General features: G+C 38.2%; 1 protein-coding gene across 1 annotated transcript in view; it reads left to right on the top strand.

Moving 5' to 3' along the window:
* The window catches only part of SEC63 (SEC63 homolog, protein translocation regulator), a 53,482-nt gene that overhangs the window by 9,152 nt on the left and 23,994 nt on the right, over window positions 1-20,336 (top strand). Inside the window, exons 2-8 of the mRNA XM_082755874.1 lie at window positions 5,616-5,715; window positions 6,325-6,439; window positions 10,070-10,182; window positions 12,129-12,190; window positions 14,492-14,550; window positions 15,291-15,341; window positions 18,009-18,117. Of these exons, the coding sequence (XP_082612000.1) occupies window positions 5,616-5,715; window positions 6,325-6,439; window positions 10,070-10,182; window positions 12,129-12,190; window positions 14,492-14,550; window positions 15,291-15,341; window positions 18,009-18,117 (609 nt within the window). The remainder of the gene's footprint in view (window positions 1-5,615; window positions 5,716-6,324; window positions 6,440-10,069; window positions 10,183-12,128; window positions 12,191-14,491; window positions 14,551-15,290; window positions 15,342-18,008; window positions 18,118-20,336) is intronic.

Below are 20,336 nucleotides of genomic sequence, written 5' to 3'. Positions count from 1 at the left end.
TACGTGCATTACATGGATCTCTGTGATGGGTGCAAACTTCTGACGTAGGGATAGGGAGGGGACAACATGCTGAATATAGTGAACATTTTGTGAAAATGTCTTTAAAGTGGTCATGGCACTTTGTAGGCTGCTAAAACTGTCACTCTGTGCTCTTTATTGAAAGGAGTCTTTTCTTGTGCAACCAAGCAGTGTGCTCCTTCAGGTAAATTCTTGGTATTTGGTGTGCAGGATGGTTTTATGGATCTGGTCATGTTGCTTTTTTTCTTGAATGTCTGCTGGAGCTGTATTTTAAACTTCTTGCCTCTGCTTTTCTGACTAGCCTGAAGGTATAAAGGGCATAGGAGGCTTGGACTTCCTTCTGCTCTTCCTGCTGATTGAGGTAGAGTGATGGGAAACCTTCTGTTCAGTCTGATTATTAGCTTTTTGATAGTTTTTGGTTGTCCTAAAAATTGTCAATTCTTGAAGTTATTTGCTCTGCATACAAAATAAGACTATTGGCATTAGTACGTGTGGTATTTTTCCCTAAAACTAAGCTGTGTTTGTTGCAGCTGAGGCAAGTTTCTGATGGTTAAAACTTCTCTTGTTTACAATTCCAGATGTGTGTTCATCCCTCTCTTCCAGATCTGCACATCTCTAATAAATGTGTAACCTTGTCTGATTCCCCAAGAGGATGTAGAAGAAGATGAGAAAAATCTCCCTGAAGTATTCTTTAAGCTCGCTTGTTGGAGCCCACAGAACCTTAGACAAAAAGGTTGGGCCTAAAAAAGTGTAATTTGTCGAGCTTGCCTACAGATAAAATGGAGCCTCCTGTATTTTCAAAAGCAATTAAATAAAACTTTTCAAGCACTTTAAATAGTGGAACAGTGAAGACCACTTCTGCTCCTTCTGTCCTCTTTTGAAGGGAGTAAGATGGGAATTACTTGTGAAGGCTGAGGGGAGGGGAGTGTGTGTGCCAGAAAGGAAGGCTTTTGGGTATGGGTGAGCATCAAAAATGTGCAACCAAGTTGAGCATGGCTGAGTTTTGGCCACCAATGATGTGTAAGCTGTGGAAGGTGTGAATCCAGCCCGTGGGCAGCTTCATTCTGTGTCTGGGTGCCCTGTGCTCCTCGCCCTGCCTCTGATGGGTGAGTGGGATAGGTGCTGGGACTGACACGAGACCTTTCATTTTCCCGTCAGAGTGACCAAACATGGGGACAGGTAACAGTACCTTGGTATGTGGGTTATTGTTGGTGAGATGAGTTCAAAAGCTCATGGATGCATTACGCCTTTGCTTTTCAAGGCTCCCTAATACCTATTTTAGGAGAAATGCACTGTTGTTAGGGATTTTACCCATCAAATGAGAAGTCACTGATCAGAGGAAACTCATTTTTCCCCACTTGTCTCCCTATAATCCCATCTCAAAGGGCAGTGTATGAAGGGCTCTTAGGCTTCAATGCGGAGCCATGATCTGGAGTGAGAAGAAGCAGAGCTTTTGTCTGCTTTTCAGACCCTGAACCTTTTTCCCTGACAGAGCAAGGATTCCAGAGCTGAGATCTAAATGTGGTACAATTCCTATTGTATGCTGCTCAGGGTAAAGCTTTGCAAGGAATTTATTTATCGGGTAAAAATAAAGGGTATTCCTGCATGCTCGGGGTCTGCAGGGGCACATGCCAGTTCTGTGGCAAGGCAAATCCACTTGTGTGAAAGAGGGATCCTTGGGAGAGGAAGGCAAAACAAAAACCTGGACCTGATTTATCCACAGCTCGCTCATTAGGAATACATTGCTGCTTTTGCTAGGCATGGTAATTATCTGCTATTCAGGCTCTGGCTAGGCTTTTTATTTTTTCTTGTGCAACCAATTTCTGCCCAACAAGACTTGGTGCAATCTCACAGGTTATCCCTAAATAAATAGGAAGTCTTTTTTTCCTGTGTACAGCACACATCTTTCCTACTCAGGGTGATGTTTCACCAGGAGCTTTCTGCCTAAACCAGGACGGATGCTGTCTATTTTCTCTTCCTCCTCCCAAGGTTTTGAATTCCACAAGTTAATGTGTTAATGATGAATTATGACAGAAGGGAGTGCCTGGGGGTAGTTCCAAATACTGTGAATAGTCTGGACTTTGGCTTCAAATTGAGCAAGTTCTGGTTCTCGTTACCTTCCAGACAGATACCTATAAACAAGCACTCATCTTTCTAATGCCCTGGTACCTTGTGGGGTTGTTAATCAACCGAGACCATTGCAATATGCCAAGATTGGGAAGGAATTCATGATGTAGTTTTGCTCTGATGGAGTTTAATCCATCGTAGTTAGATTTGATCCAGAGTTGTTCCTATCTGTGTGTACAGTGCAATCACTGCTTGGCATCACATCTTAATTCTGTATTCATCTGAAGGGGTCCCCTGCACGGCGTCGCTTTCCCAGAGCATCATTGCCATGGCTCCGTGTCTGACCTGGGTGTTGTGTTTACAGATCCAGAGGGCTTAATTTTTGCTCCTACCGCTCGCCTCGTTTTTCTTTTCCTTGATGCTGTTCACAAAATAGCACTCCTGCAGCTGTGACTGGAAAGTTGCTCCCAAACCTCAGCTCTCAGGTTGCTGCAAAACACCTTTAGTTTCTAGCCTCATTTTCTCTGTGGTCAGTTTTTATTTGACCCAGTGCCAGCTCTAATTTACCTTTTATAACTTCTTCCTTTTTTTTTTCTTTTCCCTTCCTATTTGTTTTGTCTTCCTCCGTGGGCCTTTTGGAAGCTTTTTGGCACGGTAAGGCGAAGGGTGTTGGCTGTGGTTGCAGGGAGGATGCAGACAGGGAAGAAAGGAGAGGATCAGCTGGCACTCGTCAGGGCTGGCCAGCAGGCAGATGTGGGAACTGGGGCACTGTGTCACAGCATGGCACAGATCTTTAAAGACAGGGCAGAGCATCTTGTTAAAAGCCTCCTAGCAGAAACACTGGGAGTCATATCCTGTGAGGCTTTGCTTTATGGGATTAAGGAAAGCAAGCTCTCTTTGTCACCCCTAGGTCCCCTCCGTGTTCTCTTAGCCACTTTCTTTTTCTCCCAGGGCACTACTAATCCATTTTCACGTTATTTCTAGGGATTTCTCCGAGCAACACAGTCAGTTTAGGGCAGCTACCGAGCAGCAGCGCCCCTCAGCTGTGCTGCAGAAATGCCTGCGGGGCCGTGCTGTGGGTTGGGTCGGGGAGCTGATCTCATCTGATCGGCTTGAATCGAGCAGTTGGCTGCATCTGGCTTCAGCCCAGCACAAGCTTACAGGTAATGTTTGAAGTGAGAGGCTTGTACCAGCACGTCTTGCTTTAGGAGGCTGATACCCGATTTGTTCAAGCATCATAGGTGACTTTAATAAGAACAGTGCTGTGGCTCATAGCTGGCACTGCCTGTTTGAAATCCCCAGGTTGTTTTCCTCCCTGGTTCTGTAGCAGGGCTCTGTAGTCCCCATTACTGAACTGAATTGTCTGGCCAGTCTTTAATGCAGTCACCTAATGATACACCAGATCTATGTGCTGGCAGCGTCCCTTAGCTTTGCATTTAAAAGAAGAAAAGTTTAACTTTTAGAAACAATACACTCATGTCTGGTTGTGGCAAATTTAGTTCTGAACAGTAGAGGTCTCTCACAATTTTTTTCTTAAAAAGAAAAGTAAAATCCGAAGACAAATTACTGAATTAGTTTGCATTCTTCCCTTAGGGAGCAGGTGTTGCATTTTAACCTTGTTTTCATTGCCTTCTGAATCGTCACAGTGCCTTACACAACAGGGAGGTGAAACTGGGTGGGCAGTTGCTGAGCCAAATACTCACCATATCTTTTTTTTTTGTTTTTTTTGTTTTTTTTTTTTGTTTAGAAATCTCACATTTAATACCTATTTTAAGTATGTGACCAGTCCTTGCAGATCAGGAAAACTTCAAAGTATCTGTGCAGTTTACCTATTACACAAAAATGTGAGACGAGGTTGGAAGCTTATTTTGAAGCCCTGCAAGACTCGGATCAGAGACAGGGGATTGAATTATCCTCTCTCGTCTCTGTCTCAGGGATGATAGGACAACTAAATTAATCTTCAGAAGGAATCCCGTAAAGCTGTTTAGCATCATATTGAGTTTCTGGGAAGACAGGCTCTGTAGAATTAAGGAGTTCAGGAGAAGTTGATAACATTTGTGTGGTTCAGCATCACCGTGTGCTGCTTTGACTTTTTTTTGTCTGCTTTATTAATTTGTGGCCGATCAGGTGTTGTCTATGTTCACGCTCTCTTTCTGCCAAACCAGCCAGAGTTTAAAACATTATCCTGTGCTCATGTCTGATCCAGCTTTAGTTTGAATTTGTGGTTGATCTGATGGTATTGGTGTTTGTGATGGTGTTTCTCTGGCCTCAGACAGTTTGGTGGCTGCGCGTTAAAGTTTCGAGATAATTCATTTGGCTTGTGTGCTTACAGATGCTCGTAGATTGCTGTGCTGTCGCTGTTACTGTGATAGATTACTGTAATCACACACAGACAAACTCAGAATAAATAAACAGAGGTGGTCATTGTCTTCCACCGCCTCCTTTTAGAAATCTGCCAAAAGAAAATGTTTCCATGTATCATAACCAATATCTTAGCTAAGATGAGGCCATCACTTTGTTAAAAGTAGTGTTCAGATTTAAGGCTGATTTAGGATGTGGCTGATGTGACTTAGGATGGTGGCTTTCACACCGCTTTTTTCGTGGTGTGAAAGTCTACTTTGACCAAAGCTAGCCTGGTGTTGCTGAACACAGAAATACACCTAAAGTTCTGTCAATGGGAATTGCTTCCATGCCTTGTCACGGTGCTGACAATGTATATGTCACTAGAAATGCAAAATTGTTTCCAGCTCCATTCTCTCCTGAAAGGAAATGTAAGGAAATCTTGTTGGCTGGCTTGTTTATAACAGATACAGTCTTACTCAGCTACATGGTTTACACAAAAGTTTCAGTTTTTCCTCCCCCTTTCTCCTCAGTAGGAAAAACCTAAATGAAGGCAACTTATAAAAGGCAAGCGTTGCAGAGGAGGACAATGCATCGTAATTAGAATTGAGCAAATAGCTGTTGATCTAGCCTTACTCTTTAGTTGCATAAAAAGTTTTGCGCTATTCTTTTGTACGCAGTAGTTGATGCAGTGAAATGGGAGGCTTGCTGGAGTTGACTATGAAATGGCAGGAGAAAAATTTGCAAATGGCATCAGCAAGCAAAGATGGGGTTCACAAGTGTTGGTTGCTTCATGGCAATGGGAAAATTATAATGGATTCCTTTTGAGGTAGTAAAAAATATTTTGGACTGACTTGTTACAATTATGGGATGTGCACGCTCACTGAAATGGATGAAAAGCATTCTTTCTGCCAGTACTGCTGGTCTTTTTATTAGTCCTCAAACTGGTCTTGCACTGCCTTATCCAGGGTGAAGTGAGCATGTGGGAAGTGCTTTTGTCCTGTTGGTGTTATAAAGAAGCTTTGGGTGAAGACATGTAGATAAGTGGTTTAACTCTTCCTCTGTCCTGTGTGGAGCTGGGAGTTGGAGTCAGTGATCCTTGTGGGTTCCTTCCAACTCAGGATATTCTGTTTTCTAGTTTGCTTTTTGTCAGAGTGATTAATCACAATCCTTCTCATTATTTTTTGCAGAGCAAATTCGATTAAAGAATATAAGAAATGTATATGGAAGATGCTTGTGGTATCGCTTGCGACTGTTAAAACCACAGCAAAACATAATTCCCACTGTAAAGTAAGTATGTTTCACTTGCATGACTTCCGTTAAAACAATTCCTACATCCTACTTTTATAAAGCTATTTTTCTTAATCAAAGCAGCTGGAATTATTTGCACTGTAGTTTTTGTCATAGAAGAGACATTCGCAATTTACTATATTTGAATAATACCTAATAATTCTTATCTAGTAGGGCTTGAAATCAAAATGAATGCTTTATCCTTCATAAAAATGTGTTAAATGAAACCAGTGAACCTCAGCACTAATAAATATGTAAACAATGCATACATTTGTTCAAAAAATGCTCTTCCCTCACAGAAATTAGTGGTGCTAGTGATATCTTTCGGTTTTAGGTATTTGATGTGTAAATATGTATATTCAAATATACAATAGTAATAATTCGTATATTCAAAGCTGAAGAAAAAAGCTGAAAAAAAAAGTTGGAAGTCAGGTCAGCTGCCTTACCTGTGCCAAAGGTGGAGTTATAAGTGAAATACTCATACCTGCTTTAAAGAGCTTTTAATGTTTCTTGCTGTTTGAATATTTCCTTGTAGACTGATACTTGTAGAGTAATACTAGAGTTATACTAGTCTTAATGTACATGTTAAAAATTCTTTCTTCCAAACAGGAAAATAATCCTCCTTGCTGGATGGGCATTATTTTTGTTTCTTGCATACAAGGTTTCCAAAACAGACCGAGAGTATCAAGAATATAACCCGTATGAGGTTCTACATTTGGATCCTGTAAGTAACAGCATCATTCAGTAGTGTGTGCTACTGCATATTTTGTGTCCAGATGTCAAATTTAAGGCTTATTTTTTTTTAACCAAAAGTTAACTCCAGTGAACACATCTAATGGTTTTGTTCTTTTTTTGGCATCTGAAAATTGCTGCTGTTTGTTGTGAAGTCCATCAGTAGATGTTCTGTGTGTATCTATACTAATGTATGACTTTTGCATCTAACACATTCAACATTCAAATGACTTCCTTAATGCAATGAGGTGGATTTTTCAATAATTTCAAGGCTTACTTTGCTGTTACTTTTCTCCCTTTTTACAGTAAGAAAGATTCTGCCGTGTATGCCCTGTAGAAAATCCTCTCCGTAGCCATTTTCAGGGTGCTGCTGCATAAGCCTTATAAACAAAATGCTGATTGTTTGTTGTATAGTGATATTTCTCTTGTAAATGGAAGAGTTTGGTGAATGGTATTGGTGATGTGCATTTTGGAGTAGTAAAGGTTACCTTGAGTCTCTGTGAGTAGAGCATTGAAAACCATAAATTCTATGTAGTAATACAAATCAATTAGTTTATTGAACTGAAAAAATATAGCATTGCTATAGAAAGCAGATGTGCAATGCTTTCTTTATATTGAAGCTCTGATTAAAAATGCACGTAAGAAGTGATAAGTCTGGAGGAGACACACAAACCTACTGGGCATGTATTAAACTCCTTGTCTTAACTGCAGTACCTCAAGCAAATTCTCTAGTGATGGTGATTATTTCCTACTCTTTTGAGTATCAACAGAGTCATCTTTTCAGTTCTGAAGCCTGACACCTTACGCTCTCCAGCCTAAGGAACCGCACTCCGAATACAGCTCAGCGCAAGAATAAGGAAGAACTTTGAATGTACCCCTGTTTTGATTACACTTGACACGTATTGTTAGCGTGGGAGAGCTTAATATGAATACGAACGTTTACAAATACAGCTCTTGCAAGTAATGACATGGCTTGTCAGCATCAGGATAGGCATCGCTGGTACTGCTTTCCATGCTAAGAAAGCTGTTGTAGCAGATGCGTAGACCTCAGCCTATTTCTTGCTAGGCTGGTAGAACAAGGCTTGTCTGTCAAGTGCGGAGGCAAGTTATTTAAATTCAGCCTCTGCTCAGTTCTTCTGTGAATTGACTGATTGCTGACTTACCTTTTCTACTGACACACGGGAGCAAGATACATTTTTGCTATTGAATATTATCGGTTGGAACTGTACAGTTTAACTGTTCATATATCTGGGTTAACTTTGGTTAAACAAATCAGGCTAGGGAGTAGGTCACTAGTGAATTTTCTTTTGTTGTCTTTGGAAAATTCCTATGACCCAGAGGGAAAAAAGTGTGTAGGTACTGAATTCTAACCTGATGTTTATTAAGGAAAGTTTGTCAGCATACTCAGGACACATGCAAATTAGCCAGGTTGTATTGAAGAAACCAATACAGGAATGCTGAGAGGCCCATAGAAGGAGCGTAAGGACAAGTTGAATTAAAACTAGAGATGTTCCATGGTGGGTGAAGATAAATAGTTGAAGTAGGGGTAGTAGAATCTAAGATTCCAGAGAATGATAGTGTTTGATACTTGTGCTGTCAGAGGATGTCTGTTATATTCCCCTAAAAAACTTCTGCACTGAGCTTAGGTGAAAGTTAACAGCTGCCTTCCGGCACCATTGCAGTGGAACCTTTAGAGTCGCTGCCAGCCCTGTTCACGAATGATACACCTGCTGAAGTGTTGTTAAGTCATGGAAATGTTGTTGCCATTAAAGAAAGGGCAGGAAAAAGAAAAAAAAAAAAAAAACTACTACTTTATTTTATTTTATTTATTTTTTTTTTTCAGAAAAATAATGAAAGAGTTGTAGATGCAAGCATTTGAAAGTTTTGATGCACAATAATTCATTTTCTTTGCGTTCACAGCAAGGCCAAGGTTATTTTTTAATCTTGTATTAGCATACAATGAGGCTTTTCCTCTAAAAGTGAACCACAACATGAACAAAGTCCAGTTAATGCACCTGTACCTTGTTTTATATATCATATCAACACAATAGCTCTTTTTGGAGCACATCACTTACAGTTCATGGATATATAGGGCACTGGGCTGGTATTACCAGTTTATTGAACAAGAGCCCTTACTGCCATTTTGTAGGTGGGATCCGAGGCAGAAAGATCAAGCACAACATTAATAATAATTTCAAATTCCTCAAAGAAGGCAGTCAGGGCCTTAAACTTTACCATAAGCAGGTAATGTAGGAAAGCTCTGTGTTCCAGGCAGGGAGCTGATTGACATGAACTATTCCAGGCTGTTAAGCATTTATATAGGTAAGGTCTAGTCTCTGTAGCCTAGCATTTGAAAATGAAAAGTAAGCAATTAACGATACATGGAAAGCTTATCCTCAGTTTATCTGGCATCACATGCTAGCCTCTGGTAGAGGAAGAAAAACACTGGGATTTATTTATTTTTATGTGCAGGATTCATGTGAGCCATGGAAACCCACCTCTTCCTTCCCAATGAACTGATCTTTTTTGCACTTTCTAGCTTCTGTTGCTCCTCTGTCATTCTTTGTATGGTCTTGAGATGGCTGTTATTACCAGCTCTAATTTATTGTGGATTGAATTCATCCCGGGTGTTAAATAAGGCAGGCATGCTGTTAAAATATAGTGTTGGAAAATGATAGATACTTTACATAAAAAGAGATAAAGTAACACAGTAAACGAAGCCTTAGGGTAGGTTGATTTCTGGCTTAAATGTATTAAACTGTATCATTATTTTAAAGTAACTTCTTGTGTGTTTTCTATATACTTAATGCCAGCCTAATGGACCACCAAGTGTTGAAAAGCCCTGTGGGGTAATGGTTCTGTGAAACTTAGCAGATAACTGAGTAGAAAAAACTTTGTCTGCACTTACATTAGTCAAGAAAATCCACAAAGTTTTAATGAAGTTCACAGTCCACTCTGAAAGTTGGTGCAGATGGGTGTGGGCTGGTGGCATTTAACGACGTGCTGTAGTAGAATACTTGAGAAAAAGACTAATCCTTAATGTATTCTGTTTATTCAAGAAGTTTGAAATTATTTATGAATAGAATGATTCTGGTCAAAGGCATTCAGAAGTGGCAAGGCAATCCACTGTTCCTAGCGACTGGCAGACTTGTTTCTGCCTAGAAGCTGCAACTGAACATTCATGCTTGATCTATGAACTGTCTGCCTAAATAGAGGACTATTGCAAATGAGAGTTCTTTTGTGTTCTTCATTGTGTTTGGGAAAAGATGAGATTAGTCAAACTGGTGAGAAAACCTTATTTTTTTTTTTCCTATGAATGGACAAACAAGAAATCCATAAGAAAATAATAGCCAACTATCTGAATGTCTTTTTGTTAGACGGTAGTTTCTAACTTGGTTTAAAAGTAAATGGTTACAAAAATGCTGTTAGAAAAATGCTACAATCATGTTTCCATGAGATGCATATGTAGTTTCTTCATCATATGAAGATCATTCATATTAGAACATAAATCTTTAAACATGAACAGCTTGGAAAAAATATTGCATAATGTGCTTTGGTATACAGATTATAGAAGGATGGATTTGATTTAAGGTGTTTATAACACAAAACTTTCTCTTTTAAGGGAGCAAGTATATCAGAAATTAAGAAGCAGTACCGTGCACTGTCATTAAAATACCATCCAGATAAAGGAGGAGATGAAGTTATGTTCATGAGGATTGCTAAGGCTTATGCAGCGTAAGTTTCTTTTTTGCCTTTGAAAAAAATTGATATCTTGGGAGGGTTAAACCTGTAAGGTGATAACTGGACTGATTTAAGCAGCCAGAGAAAGTGTGTTTTGATATATAATAAATAAATCAACATGTGACTCGGTTCATTGCATGCCTGTTGTGTGTACAAGTTAGGAGGGATAATATAATTGTTAGCAGCTGTCAGAATACTGTAAGGTGTTAGTTCTTTGTATTTAACTTGCACGTCAGCTGGGAAAAGTGCTCCCAGCGTGACACATACTAAGTCTTGAAAAAGATGAAAAAGATTAAAAAGATGAAAAAGAACAAGATATGTTACAGTGTTTAAGCAACAAACCCTGGTATGCCCATTCTGAAGCATCACCTAGAGAATAAATGTACTAATTCTAATCCTCTTCCCATCTGGCAGCAGAGGTATTTTTTTCTGGTTCTGATTCAGTTTTCTGTTAGCATGCAGACTTGAATTTTTGACTCAGTGACCGTTTCATGTTATCTGTGTACTTCTTAAAAGAAGATTCAAGGATTCAGCTTTTCCTCCACCGTACTGTTTTCAGTCATACCTTTGTTTGTAGCTTGTTTTTTTTTTGATCTGAGTGAAGGTGTGTAATATTAGATTCTGGAATAAAACAAATCCCCTTTTGCTCAATTTCTCCAAAATAAAAATGTAGATTTTTTGTAATACTGTTTGTACACTTAATCTTGTACAACTTTATATTCTTCTCTACTCTAAATAGTTATCCAAGGATCCAGCAAATTGTAGAATTCTGCTTTAAAGTCAGTTGCTTATGTGGTTGACCTTACTGATTGAGTGTATTGTTGGAGATGAGATGAGAAGTTTGATACTGAGATGATTTGAGTTTGATATTGAGATGAGAAGGAAAGCCAACGCCGTGTTCATTTTGAGCAGTTTTGAAATTATTCTTTCTGCTTACAAATAACTGCATTATTGAGATGCTCCTGTAGAGTATGGCTTTATAAACTCATGAAAAATCTCATCACTATTTTGCAAACTAGCAATCAAACGTTAGGTGAGTGCCGTCTCATACTTAATATACTTGTGCGATAGCTACAACAGAGGCAAATCTTAGAGAATGATAGTGGAGTTCCTTAGCTGTGCTGTCTGGAAAGAATATATAGCTACATATTCAGTAAGTCTGTTTGTTAACAAGCGTGAGACTTTAGAAATGATTAGGAGGAGACTTCTGACTGACTCTCCAGATTTCTTCTGTGGCAAAGTCTTCTGTATGTGTGGTGTTGAATGTGTGGCGTTTTGTGGTGTCGTGTATCCTAAAGCAGAAAGTTCCTACTCCCTTGCAGTAGTAGGGATTGCCTGTTGCCAACAAAATGTCATTATGGAACAGGTATGGAAACTGTAAGATGTAGGAGGTAGTATCTTATTTTTCTCTCTTCTTAGATCTGGAACTACGTAGTTCCAAATGAAAAAAAAAATCAAACAAAAATCCCCACAAATGTACTATCAAATGTAAAGTCTAGAATAACAGAATATAAGCTTCTAGAGAGAAATTCTGACTTATCAGTTCATCTTGTGTATTTACCTTCTTCCACCCAAAAGATAGCATCTTCAACCTTCATTGTCTTTCAAAGTTTGCTGTACTGTAACCTGGCGTTGAAGGTGCTTTTTGGTGATGGATTGAGCAGTCAGTCTCATGAAAGGGAGATGTGATTGTCTGATTCCTTGCAAGAGTGCATCCTTTTGGTTTCTAATTTCTTTTGCTGTCAGATTGAGAAAAGGGTTTTTCCTGTGTATCATGAAGGAATACAACAGAATTGTTTTTATCAGATTTTATGTAAATAATAGTTATTTTAGTCTCTGAAAGATAGTATAGATGCCACATTTTAAAGTTTCTATATGTAAATTATTTTGACAAAATTCCTTTATTTCTATATTAACTTAATATTTCTTTTTGAAATTAGCTTAACTGATGAAGAATCACGGAAAAATTGGGAAGAATTTGGTAATCCAGATGGACCGCAAGGTAATAATTACGAATAACAGAAAGAAGTTCTGTATTTTCTGTGCATTAAGATATATAATATTTGGCCATTTGAGAAGCTCTCAGATCTTATTTTATGTAGAATATTTTTTCTTTGATTTGAAGATATATCTCATAATTCTTTGCTTGTAAAACTGACTGTGGTGTGTGGATGAGGGAAATGGAAAGTCAGGAAGGAGTTTGCTTTTAAATTTTTAATTTTTTTTTAAATGTGGACCTCCACAGATCTCTGGTTGTTGGTGCTGTGTAGTTTGAGGGACTAAGCTGAGCTACGTATCTACATGGAATGAGTTAAGGCTAGCTTGGAAGTCATAAATGGACTTTAACTTGAATTGACCTGAAGCTGGGACTTCAAAACAAGATTTGGCCAAAAGCAGATGAGAGTTTGAAGATCAGAAGATCATTGCATGGTTTGCTCAGAGAGCTTTCACAAATACGAGGGACTCATGAGTACCTCATGAGAGGATTTCTGAAGGGCGAAGTGAAGTGATTTTGTAGGGCGGTAGTTCATATAGTTGACTTGCAAGCCTTCTGCTCTTCTGAAACCTTTACCGTCTCTGGTGGAATGAGAGTTCTCTGCTTTTTTAGATCTTGCTTTGTTGTTTGATCTGAATGGTTGGAAGAAGCCTGAATGAAGTTCTCCTCCTCCCATTCTCTGCTCTTGTTCCAGAGGAGCGTGAGGAGCCTTCTCATTTAGTGAAATTAATCTTTTCATTTAGACACCTGTAATGTAAAGGCCTGTATCCAGGTCATGCACTGTAGTTTTTAGTTCTGTGTAGCCCAAGAATGGTGACAGACCCTCTTACAGGTATGTTCTGGGATGGGATGAAGCACATCACTACATGCTTAAAATGAGATGAGGTACATCCCACCCTCTGTGCCCAGCACAGGGGAACAAAAGCAAGCAATATTCGTTCCTTATCCAACTGAATCAGCATGGAGGTTAGAGGCAAGCAAACAAGATTTCCTCATCTTGCTCCTTTACCAAGTAAAATACTAAACGTGCAAAAGAGTGTTTAAAAGCATGTGAATGGACCTGAAGAATAAAAATATATGCTTTTAGGAATGTCAGGCAGTTTTGGTAAGCTTTTCCTTCTTGGTATTTGCTAGTGCTTCATCCTGATGAGCATAGATAAGGGCAAAGAGCTTCTTCAATGCGAAGAGAGAGCTTTGTATTGAGCTACTTCTGTGGAATAGTTTGGAACTACAGTCCTAAAGATCAAAAGCATTATGAGAAACCACCAATAAAAGACGCATTACAATTTTAATAAATTCTTCTAAAAATCCATGATGATTACAGGTAGAGAAATGTCTCCAGACTCTCTTCTCCAGCCAGAGCTTTTCCTGTACCATAATGCAGTAAATTCACTTCGATGTTCTGTTGACCTATTAAGCTTGAGGTCAGGTGTCTAACTTGAATTTTGACAAATAGCTTCTAATTTAAGAACTCCATAGAGGTTATGTTAGACTTGTGCATAACAACTGGTTGTCTGAATTGATGACTGTCAGAACCTGTTGGAAGAAGTACCCGTTATTTCTAAGTACATAGGCAATCGTAGTCTGTCCTAACTTTAAACTAATGCTCTTTATTGGTCCTTACTAGTACAGAGGAAAGGACTTGAATTTTTTATATAGTAGATGGTATTGCATGACTGAAGGCAATCTATTTAATATTATTCTTTATTCAGTTCTGTGTACTGTAGCTTTTAGGGAATCATGGCTTGTATTTTCTCCAGCCAAACTCCTTCTGATTTTACAAGTGTTGCATTCAGTTTCTTACCAGTCACGCAGGACTGTGAACCAGTGGAGGGTTTTGTTTTTACAACGTACAGCTCAAAACACTTTCCTAAAGTTAAAAATAAATAAAACTTTCACTGTAGAATTCATTTGCTTAGTTTTCTTGCAATTCATGTGTTTACTGATCTATGTAAATTTAAACTGCTGAAAGCTCTGTAAGGCAAAGCTCATAAATCTTTCCACCTGTGAAGTCTTCTCTCCTTTTTGATTATATTAATAAATCTTGCATGTCTGTTTCACTGCAGTCTGTTGAGCTAAAAACTTAGGTATTTCAGATGTTGCGTCTAAGTCTTGTCATTTCATTGCATACTTGAGAGCGTTTCTAGTTTGCTTTTTTGATTAACTAAATTTGTTAGAATTTTACTGATTGGAGTGCTATACATGAGGTGTGGTGTTTTGGTTTTTTTTTTTTTTTCGTTAGACTTAATGTGACTTTAAGAAACTGCTTAATATTTTACAGTAAATTTCTTTTCTCTCATCCTACAGCTACAAGCTTTGGTATAGCTTTGCCAGCTTGGATTGTGGATCAGAAGAATTCGATTTTGGTGAGTCATCTCACTTAGGTTGAGATTTTAAGATGAACATTTAAGTCTTCACCTTAAAACATGTGCCTGTGCTTAATACTTCATGTTTAAGTCAAAGCGCATGGTTAATAATACTGCTGCTCTGGTCCAAGTGCATCTCTGAAGCAAGCTTCAGGAGTCAAAAGTAACAGAGTATCTTTCTACTTTTGAAGGCTATATTTATGTGCTTGGAAGCATTTCACTGTAGTGATAATGAAGTGGTACTGTGCTGCTGCTGTGAAGCATGTGTTTGCTGTAGCAAGGAAGCATGTAGAACTGTTTGTTTGCTGGATATATGCAGTTCCGTGTGGTTTACTAGAGATGCTGTAGTCACACAGTGCCTAAATAAATATTATTTGCATTACATTTTCTGTAAGGTGCTTAGTCTACCTGCTTGCTTCTTGTGCAGTAATCTCCTCTGTCCACTGAATCACAATTAGCTGCCAACTCTTCAATAATTATAGAAACCCACCTAAGACAATGCATGGATGATCTAAAAGATCTTGCACTGAGCAAACATGCTTTATTTAAACTCTATTCAGCTGATTGTATTGCTTGTAAGTTCTTCAGAAATAATGACAAGTACTGTGCAATAAGCTTGTATTAATTTGGAGTAGATCTGTGGTAATACTGCTTGATCATATTTTAGAAGAAAATATTAAACAAGAGCAGTACTAAGTAACTGAAGTATCTAATGCAGTATGTTTCATAATTTTTTCCAGGTTTTGCTTGTATACGGATTAGCATTTATGGTTATTCTTCCACTTGTGGTGGTAAGTATTATCTGATTAGTATTCTACCCTCTGTAAACAAGCTGTAAACAAAGCTTTCTCAGACTTTAAATGAATTGCTCATTCTTCCCTTTCATGGAGAGGGAGAGTTGTTTTTTTTTTTAACGTGGATGTTCTCTTTTCTTATGGAAAAAGTGTAGTTGCACAAAAAACACAGTGCTGGGTTAGAGAGGGGGCTGTTAGGAAAATACTAGATAGCACAGGAGTTAGAGATTCAATCAGGTAACTTGTCTTACACCTTCTGTCATGTGTCACATGAAAATTAATGCCGTGTGATGAACTTGAGAGTATATTCAGTAGTGTTACTGTAGTTGTTCAGTAGTGTTACTGTAGAGCCAAGACAGATGTCTTTAACTGTGGGTACTAGAACAATTGCTGCTTGTGGAATAAGTTGTTTTGTTTAGTTTCTCTTGATTGTCTTTTGTTTCCATAATTTTAATTTTTATTGATCTTCTATACACAATGAAATGTCTGCTCTTGAGATTTCTTTGTGTGAGGAATCAATTGCAAGACGAGTGATATTTCAGGGCTCCAGTTTGCCCTCCAGTACTGCTTTTGAACAATGTCCCTTATCCAGTGATTGTGTATAGTTGGGGCATGGCTTGAAGACAGACTCAGAAAATTGATTCTCATAAACCTTCATGCTCTTGGGAAAAGGACTTTCATTTGAGAAAGCCTCCTGGGATCTCGACAACTGCTTATGTCTCTGTGTACTGAGAGCCAGCCAGGCATTATCACTTGTCTTAGAGAGCCTCTCTGTCTAACTGAAGACCTTGCATAACAAATTCCTGGTGCATGGATTTCAACAACGAGTTGAGTAACAAGTCTAAAATTCAGAGTAAGACCTACACTTCCTTCTTTCTCTTTGTGTTTCAGTTGGCGTGTGTTTTATTTGTACACGTGTACTTTTAGTGATTTATATCAAGCTTATCATAGCTCAAGTGAAAGTAAACATCCTCTATCAGATGCAGACTTAGGCATTGAAACTTGTCATTGTAAATTTCTTTTATAGTCAGTGAAGAGGAATAGTTATTTGTTATGGAGCAAGTTATTGTATCATTTAATTCTAAGCTAGGCGTATGAGATAATTCATACCTTTGATGGGTCTGTTTCTTTTCTATTAAACAATAAAGAAGCCTGCGTTAACTACAGTGTAGTCATCCAGTATCTGAGGTAGACATCTAAAATTAAGTAAGTCTAGTTCCGTCCTTTGAATCCGGATGGAGAAAAGGGAAATACTGATACACAGTTCTTTGTAGACTTTCATTAACCTACATAATGTTCTGTATATGTACATGAGGCAAGAGAAACTATCTGTATCTGCAAAAGTAGGTAGGGCAGCCTCTTCCATGTAGATTTGGTCTGTCTGTAGTGTTGCATTTCTTCCTTTTCCAGTACCTATACTTAGACTTTGTCAAACTGAGAGCTATGGGATTATAATATACATTTTTCCACAGAAGAACTTAAATAATAATAAAAAAGAGTTCTGTATTCTTCTGTGCCAGGTTCATCTATTTATGGAAGAATCAAACCTAATTTAAAACAAACTAATTCTTTTTGTGGGGAGCCAGTCCTAGAACATTTTCCAAATAATTAAGTAAATTGCAGAGTTCTAGCTGTGCTAGCAGAATTTACACTATTGCCTATTAAATTAATAATAGTATCCATTGCTTGTTACTTCAGTGCCTGCTGCATTTCGCTCGTGATAAACTTTGTAATAGATGGTGATTTATCTTGAATGTTTTTCCTAAGCTAGTGAGCTTGGTTTGCAAGGGCGATTTAGTGAGCAGACTGCAGTTTAAGAAAGGTGGCATGATAGGTTATAAAATTATAGAGTACAATCACTGTACAGTGAGTTCCATAATTTGAAGTCTCAGTTGTAATGCTAATGAGGGAGTTGTTGGAGTGTTTCTGAAGGTTTGGAAGAATTCTTCAGTCAGCATGAAGTAATAAGGCTTAATTCTAAAAATTTCCAGCAAGGACACTGGGTCACCTTCAGATTCCTCTAGCAGAAGATACACCTGCCCATGGCAAGGAAATTGGAACTAAATGGTCTTTAAATGTCCCTTCCAGCTCAAACTGTTCTATGATTCTAAATTTTCTAAAAAACATTTTCTAATTAGTTGACTTAAGGTAAATTTGAAAAACAAAAAACAACAACAAAAACCACACAGTTAAAGAAATCTCTTGTTTTGGTCTTGGTTTGACTTTTTAGCCTGAACTGAGTTTCACTTGGATGGTGTGTTGGGTGGTAAAACACTTTCTATGTAAGGGGTAACTCCAGTGGCTTCACTGTTTAGTGGATTCACTAAAACAACACCATAAATAAACAAAACAGGGTGTGCATGCATGCAAGCTTGTGCTGGGAGAGGGTAGATTCTTACAGCAAAAAATCATCTCAATTCTTAGCATCACGTTCTCTCAGACGAATATATTGATGTGTGTTTAAGATTACTGTTGGCAAAGATATTTTTATTGTTCTTTCTGAAATTCATTTGACTTCAACATAAGTAAAGTCATTCGGGGTAAGTAGTTTTTTGAGGTATGGTTTACCTAGTTACGATGAACAAATATGAGGTGATCTTGCATAGGTGTTTTGATACTGATACCATTGTGCTGATGTCATGTTGTTCTTACTAAACATTTCAGGGTTCCTGGTGGTACCGATCGATACGATATAGTGGAGACCAAATTCTCATCCGGACAACTCAAATATATACATACTTTGTCTATAAGACACGGAACATGGACATGAAACGTAAGTGAAAAGTATTTGGACATGCTGATTTGTTGATGTTAAAATGCTTTTGCTTTATAAGCTTTTGTTATATTAAAGTGTTGTTTCTGGTTCTGTAAGAATGGTTTTAAAAAACTTCATTTTGTTGCAGGTGAAGAGTACTCTGTAAGAAGACTTAATGGGGGAGGGAGTTGCATAGATCTTTCTGTGATCTATACATTAAAAAAAAAAAAAGATTGTACGTGGGGAAAACAGATGCTGACCTGACTAAAGTCTTGAGTTGCTTTGTGGCTACAAGGAATGCAACCTTTATCTGCATGTTTTCTTCTGTTCCTGTAACAAAATAAGTGTCTTGAATTTTCTAAGGGTTGTCATAAGATTTTTATATTACCAAATAATTTCTAGTTCTCTATTCTTTACTTGTGATGTTATACCTAAATTTCTGTTTAATAGTTTTACTCCCTATCAATTTCTTGTTGTTTAGTTACTTGTTTATAGTTGTTGATGTACTTATTTTTCTTGTCTGCTCACACTTAAGCAAACAAAACCAAACTTTTTCTAGAGAAATATGTAGATGCATTATGTTGGCCTTATCTTGGTCTACAGTATCCTCAAGTTCAGGAATTAGATCCTTCAGCTTGGAAGACGGCATGGGCCCGAAGAATTAGCATGATATTAGTTCTAGATTGGATTTTACTGTATCTTGTACTCAGAGTGATTGAAAAGCAGAATAAAGCAAACAATAAAAATGAAAAAAGTGTCATATAAAACATCACCTCCTACTCCTTTAAATTGCACTGGTGTTCAGTTATAGATTTACTGAAAGGTTACTGGAAGCATCCGTTCTTGATGCATCCTTTTCCCCTTGAACAGAAAGGCTTCATAGTTAAAGAAGTCTATGAGATAAGAGTACAGAAATACACTAGCATCCTAGTCGCAGCAAAAACAGGTTTACATGTGTGGGATCAATTCAGGTTAGTTTGTTCTCATACTCTATGCTTTTGCCTTTCTCCTCCTCCAGACAGCTGTGTGTGAAAGGATGAAAGGGAGACTAGGTGAGATATCTTGGAAGTTTAGAGAGATCGTTGCAGACCTGTTCTCTTTCTCCAAGCGTGCTGTCAATAATTGGGTTCAATGTGAAATAACCTCAGGTTTGAGGCTTTCATTCTCTCTCCTACAGATCAGTAAAAAGTTACTCCTAAGTTTAAGTGGCCTTATTTAAGGATTTATCATTTTCAGGAAGTCCTGGAGTCAGAGGCAGGTCAGATGGTGTGTTTTTTTTTTTTTTTTTTCACTGAGTTCTGTTGTACAGCCTGCTTGAAATAGAAGGCACAACTGAGATAGCTTAGACAAATCACACAGTGATCAGGTAAGGCCTTTGCTTGGTCGTGAATTTCACACTGGTGAGGTACCAGCCCCAAAACTTGGGGCTTAAGCCTGGGATAATGTAATCAAACTGAGCTAGGGAAATGGTGAGACAGATCTGCAAGATCAAATTTCAAGACAAACGAGTTTTTAAGACCCTTTTTGCCTTAGGATCTGTAATTATGAAGCTTAAATAATAGGAAAGTCTGAAATAGTCTGAATCTCTTTGTTATGCTCTGCTCAGGAAGTAAACAGATAATTGAGAACAGAAATGGAAATTGCTCAGGGAACTTGATTAATTGTTGGTAGGTGGAATTTGCTGAGTACTGAAAAGAGGCAGAGCAGCTTTGACTTGCTCAGAAAAGAACTTACTCAAAATACAAGATGAAGCTTGAGTAACTATAGCTGAAAAAGTTACTTTAATTGGAAGAAATGATGGGGTGAGTTTTCTCACTTCCTATAGCAGAGCGGACACATTCACGAGCAGAAAGCTGGCTAAAACATCCCAGGTGGTAGATTTTTAATCTTAATTAGATGACAAAAGGTATTTCAAGGTAGTATGGATTTTCCTAATCACATGTCCTGCTAGCAAAAGAGCTGTCTATCTTCATGGGATTTGTTTGCAGGGGTACTTATTGAACTGCTCTTCTAATCATTAAAAGAAAAAAAAAGGTGAATTTTTAATGTCAGCTGAACAGAAAATTGAGTTGAAATTTTCTCTCCCATCTCTCCTACAATACGCACATTGAGGGGCAGCCTCAGGCATATGAATTCAGAGGTGAATGGTTTTGTGAGCATGCAGTAGCAGTCAAACTGCTGTGTGGTGACGTCTGCCAATCCTAAATAAACCAAACTATGGTTTTGTGAAGACATTC

Source organism: Aythya marila, assembly GCF_965140915.1.
Source record: "Aythya marila genome assembly, chromosome: 3".
NCBI lineage: Eukaryota > Metazoa > Chordata > Aves > Anseriformes > Anatidae > Aythya > Aythya marila.
The sequence above is the reverse complement of the archived record's forward strand: the minus strand, read 5'-3'. Positions and strand labels throughout refer to the sequence as shown.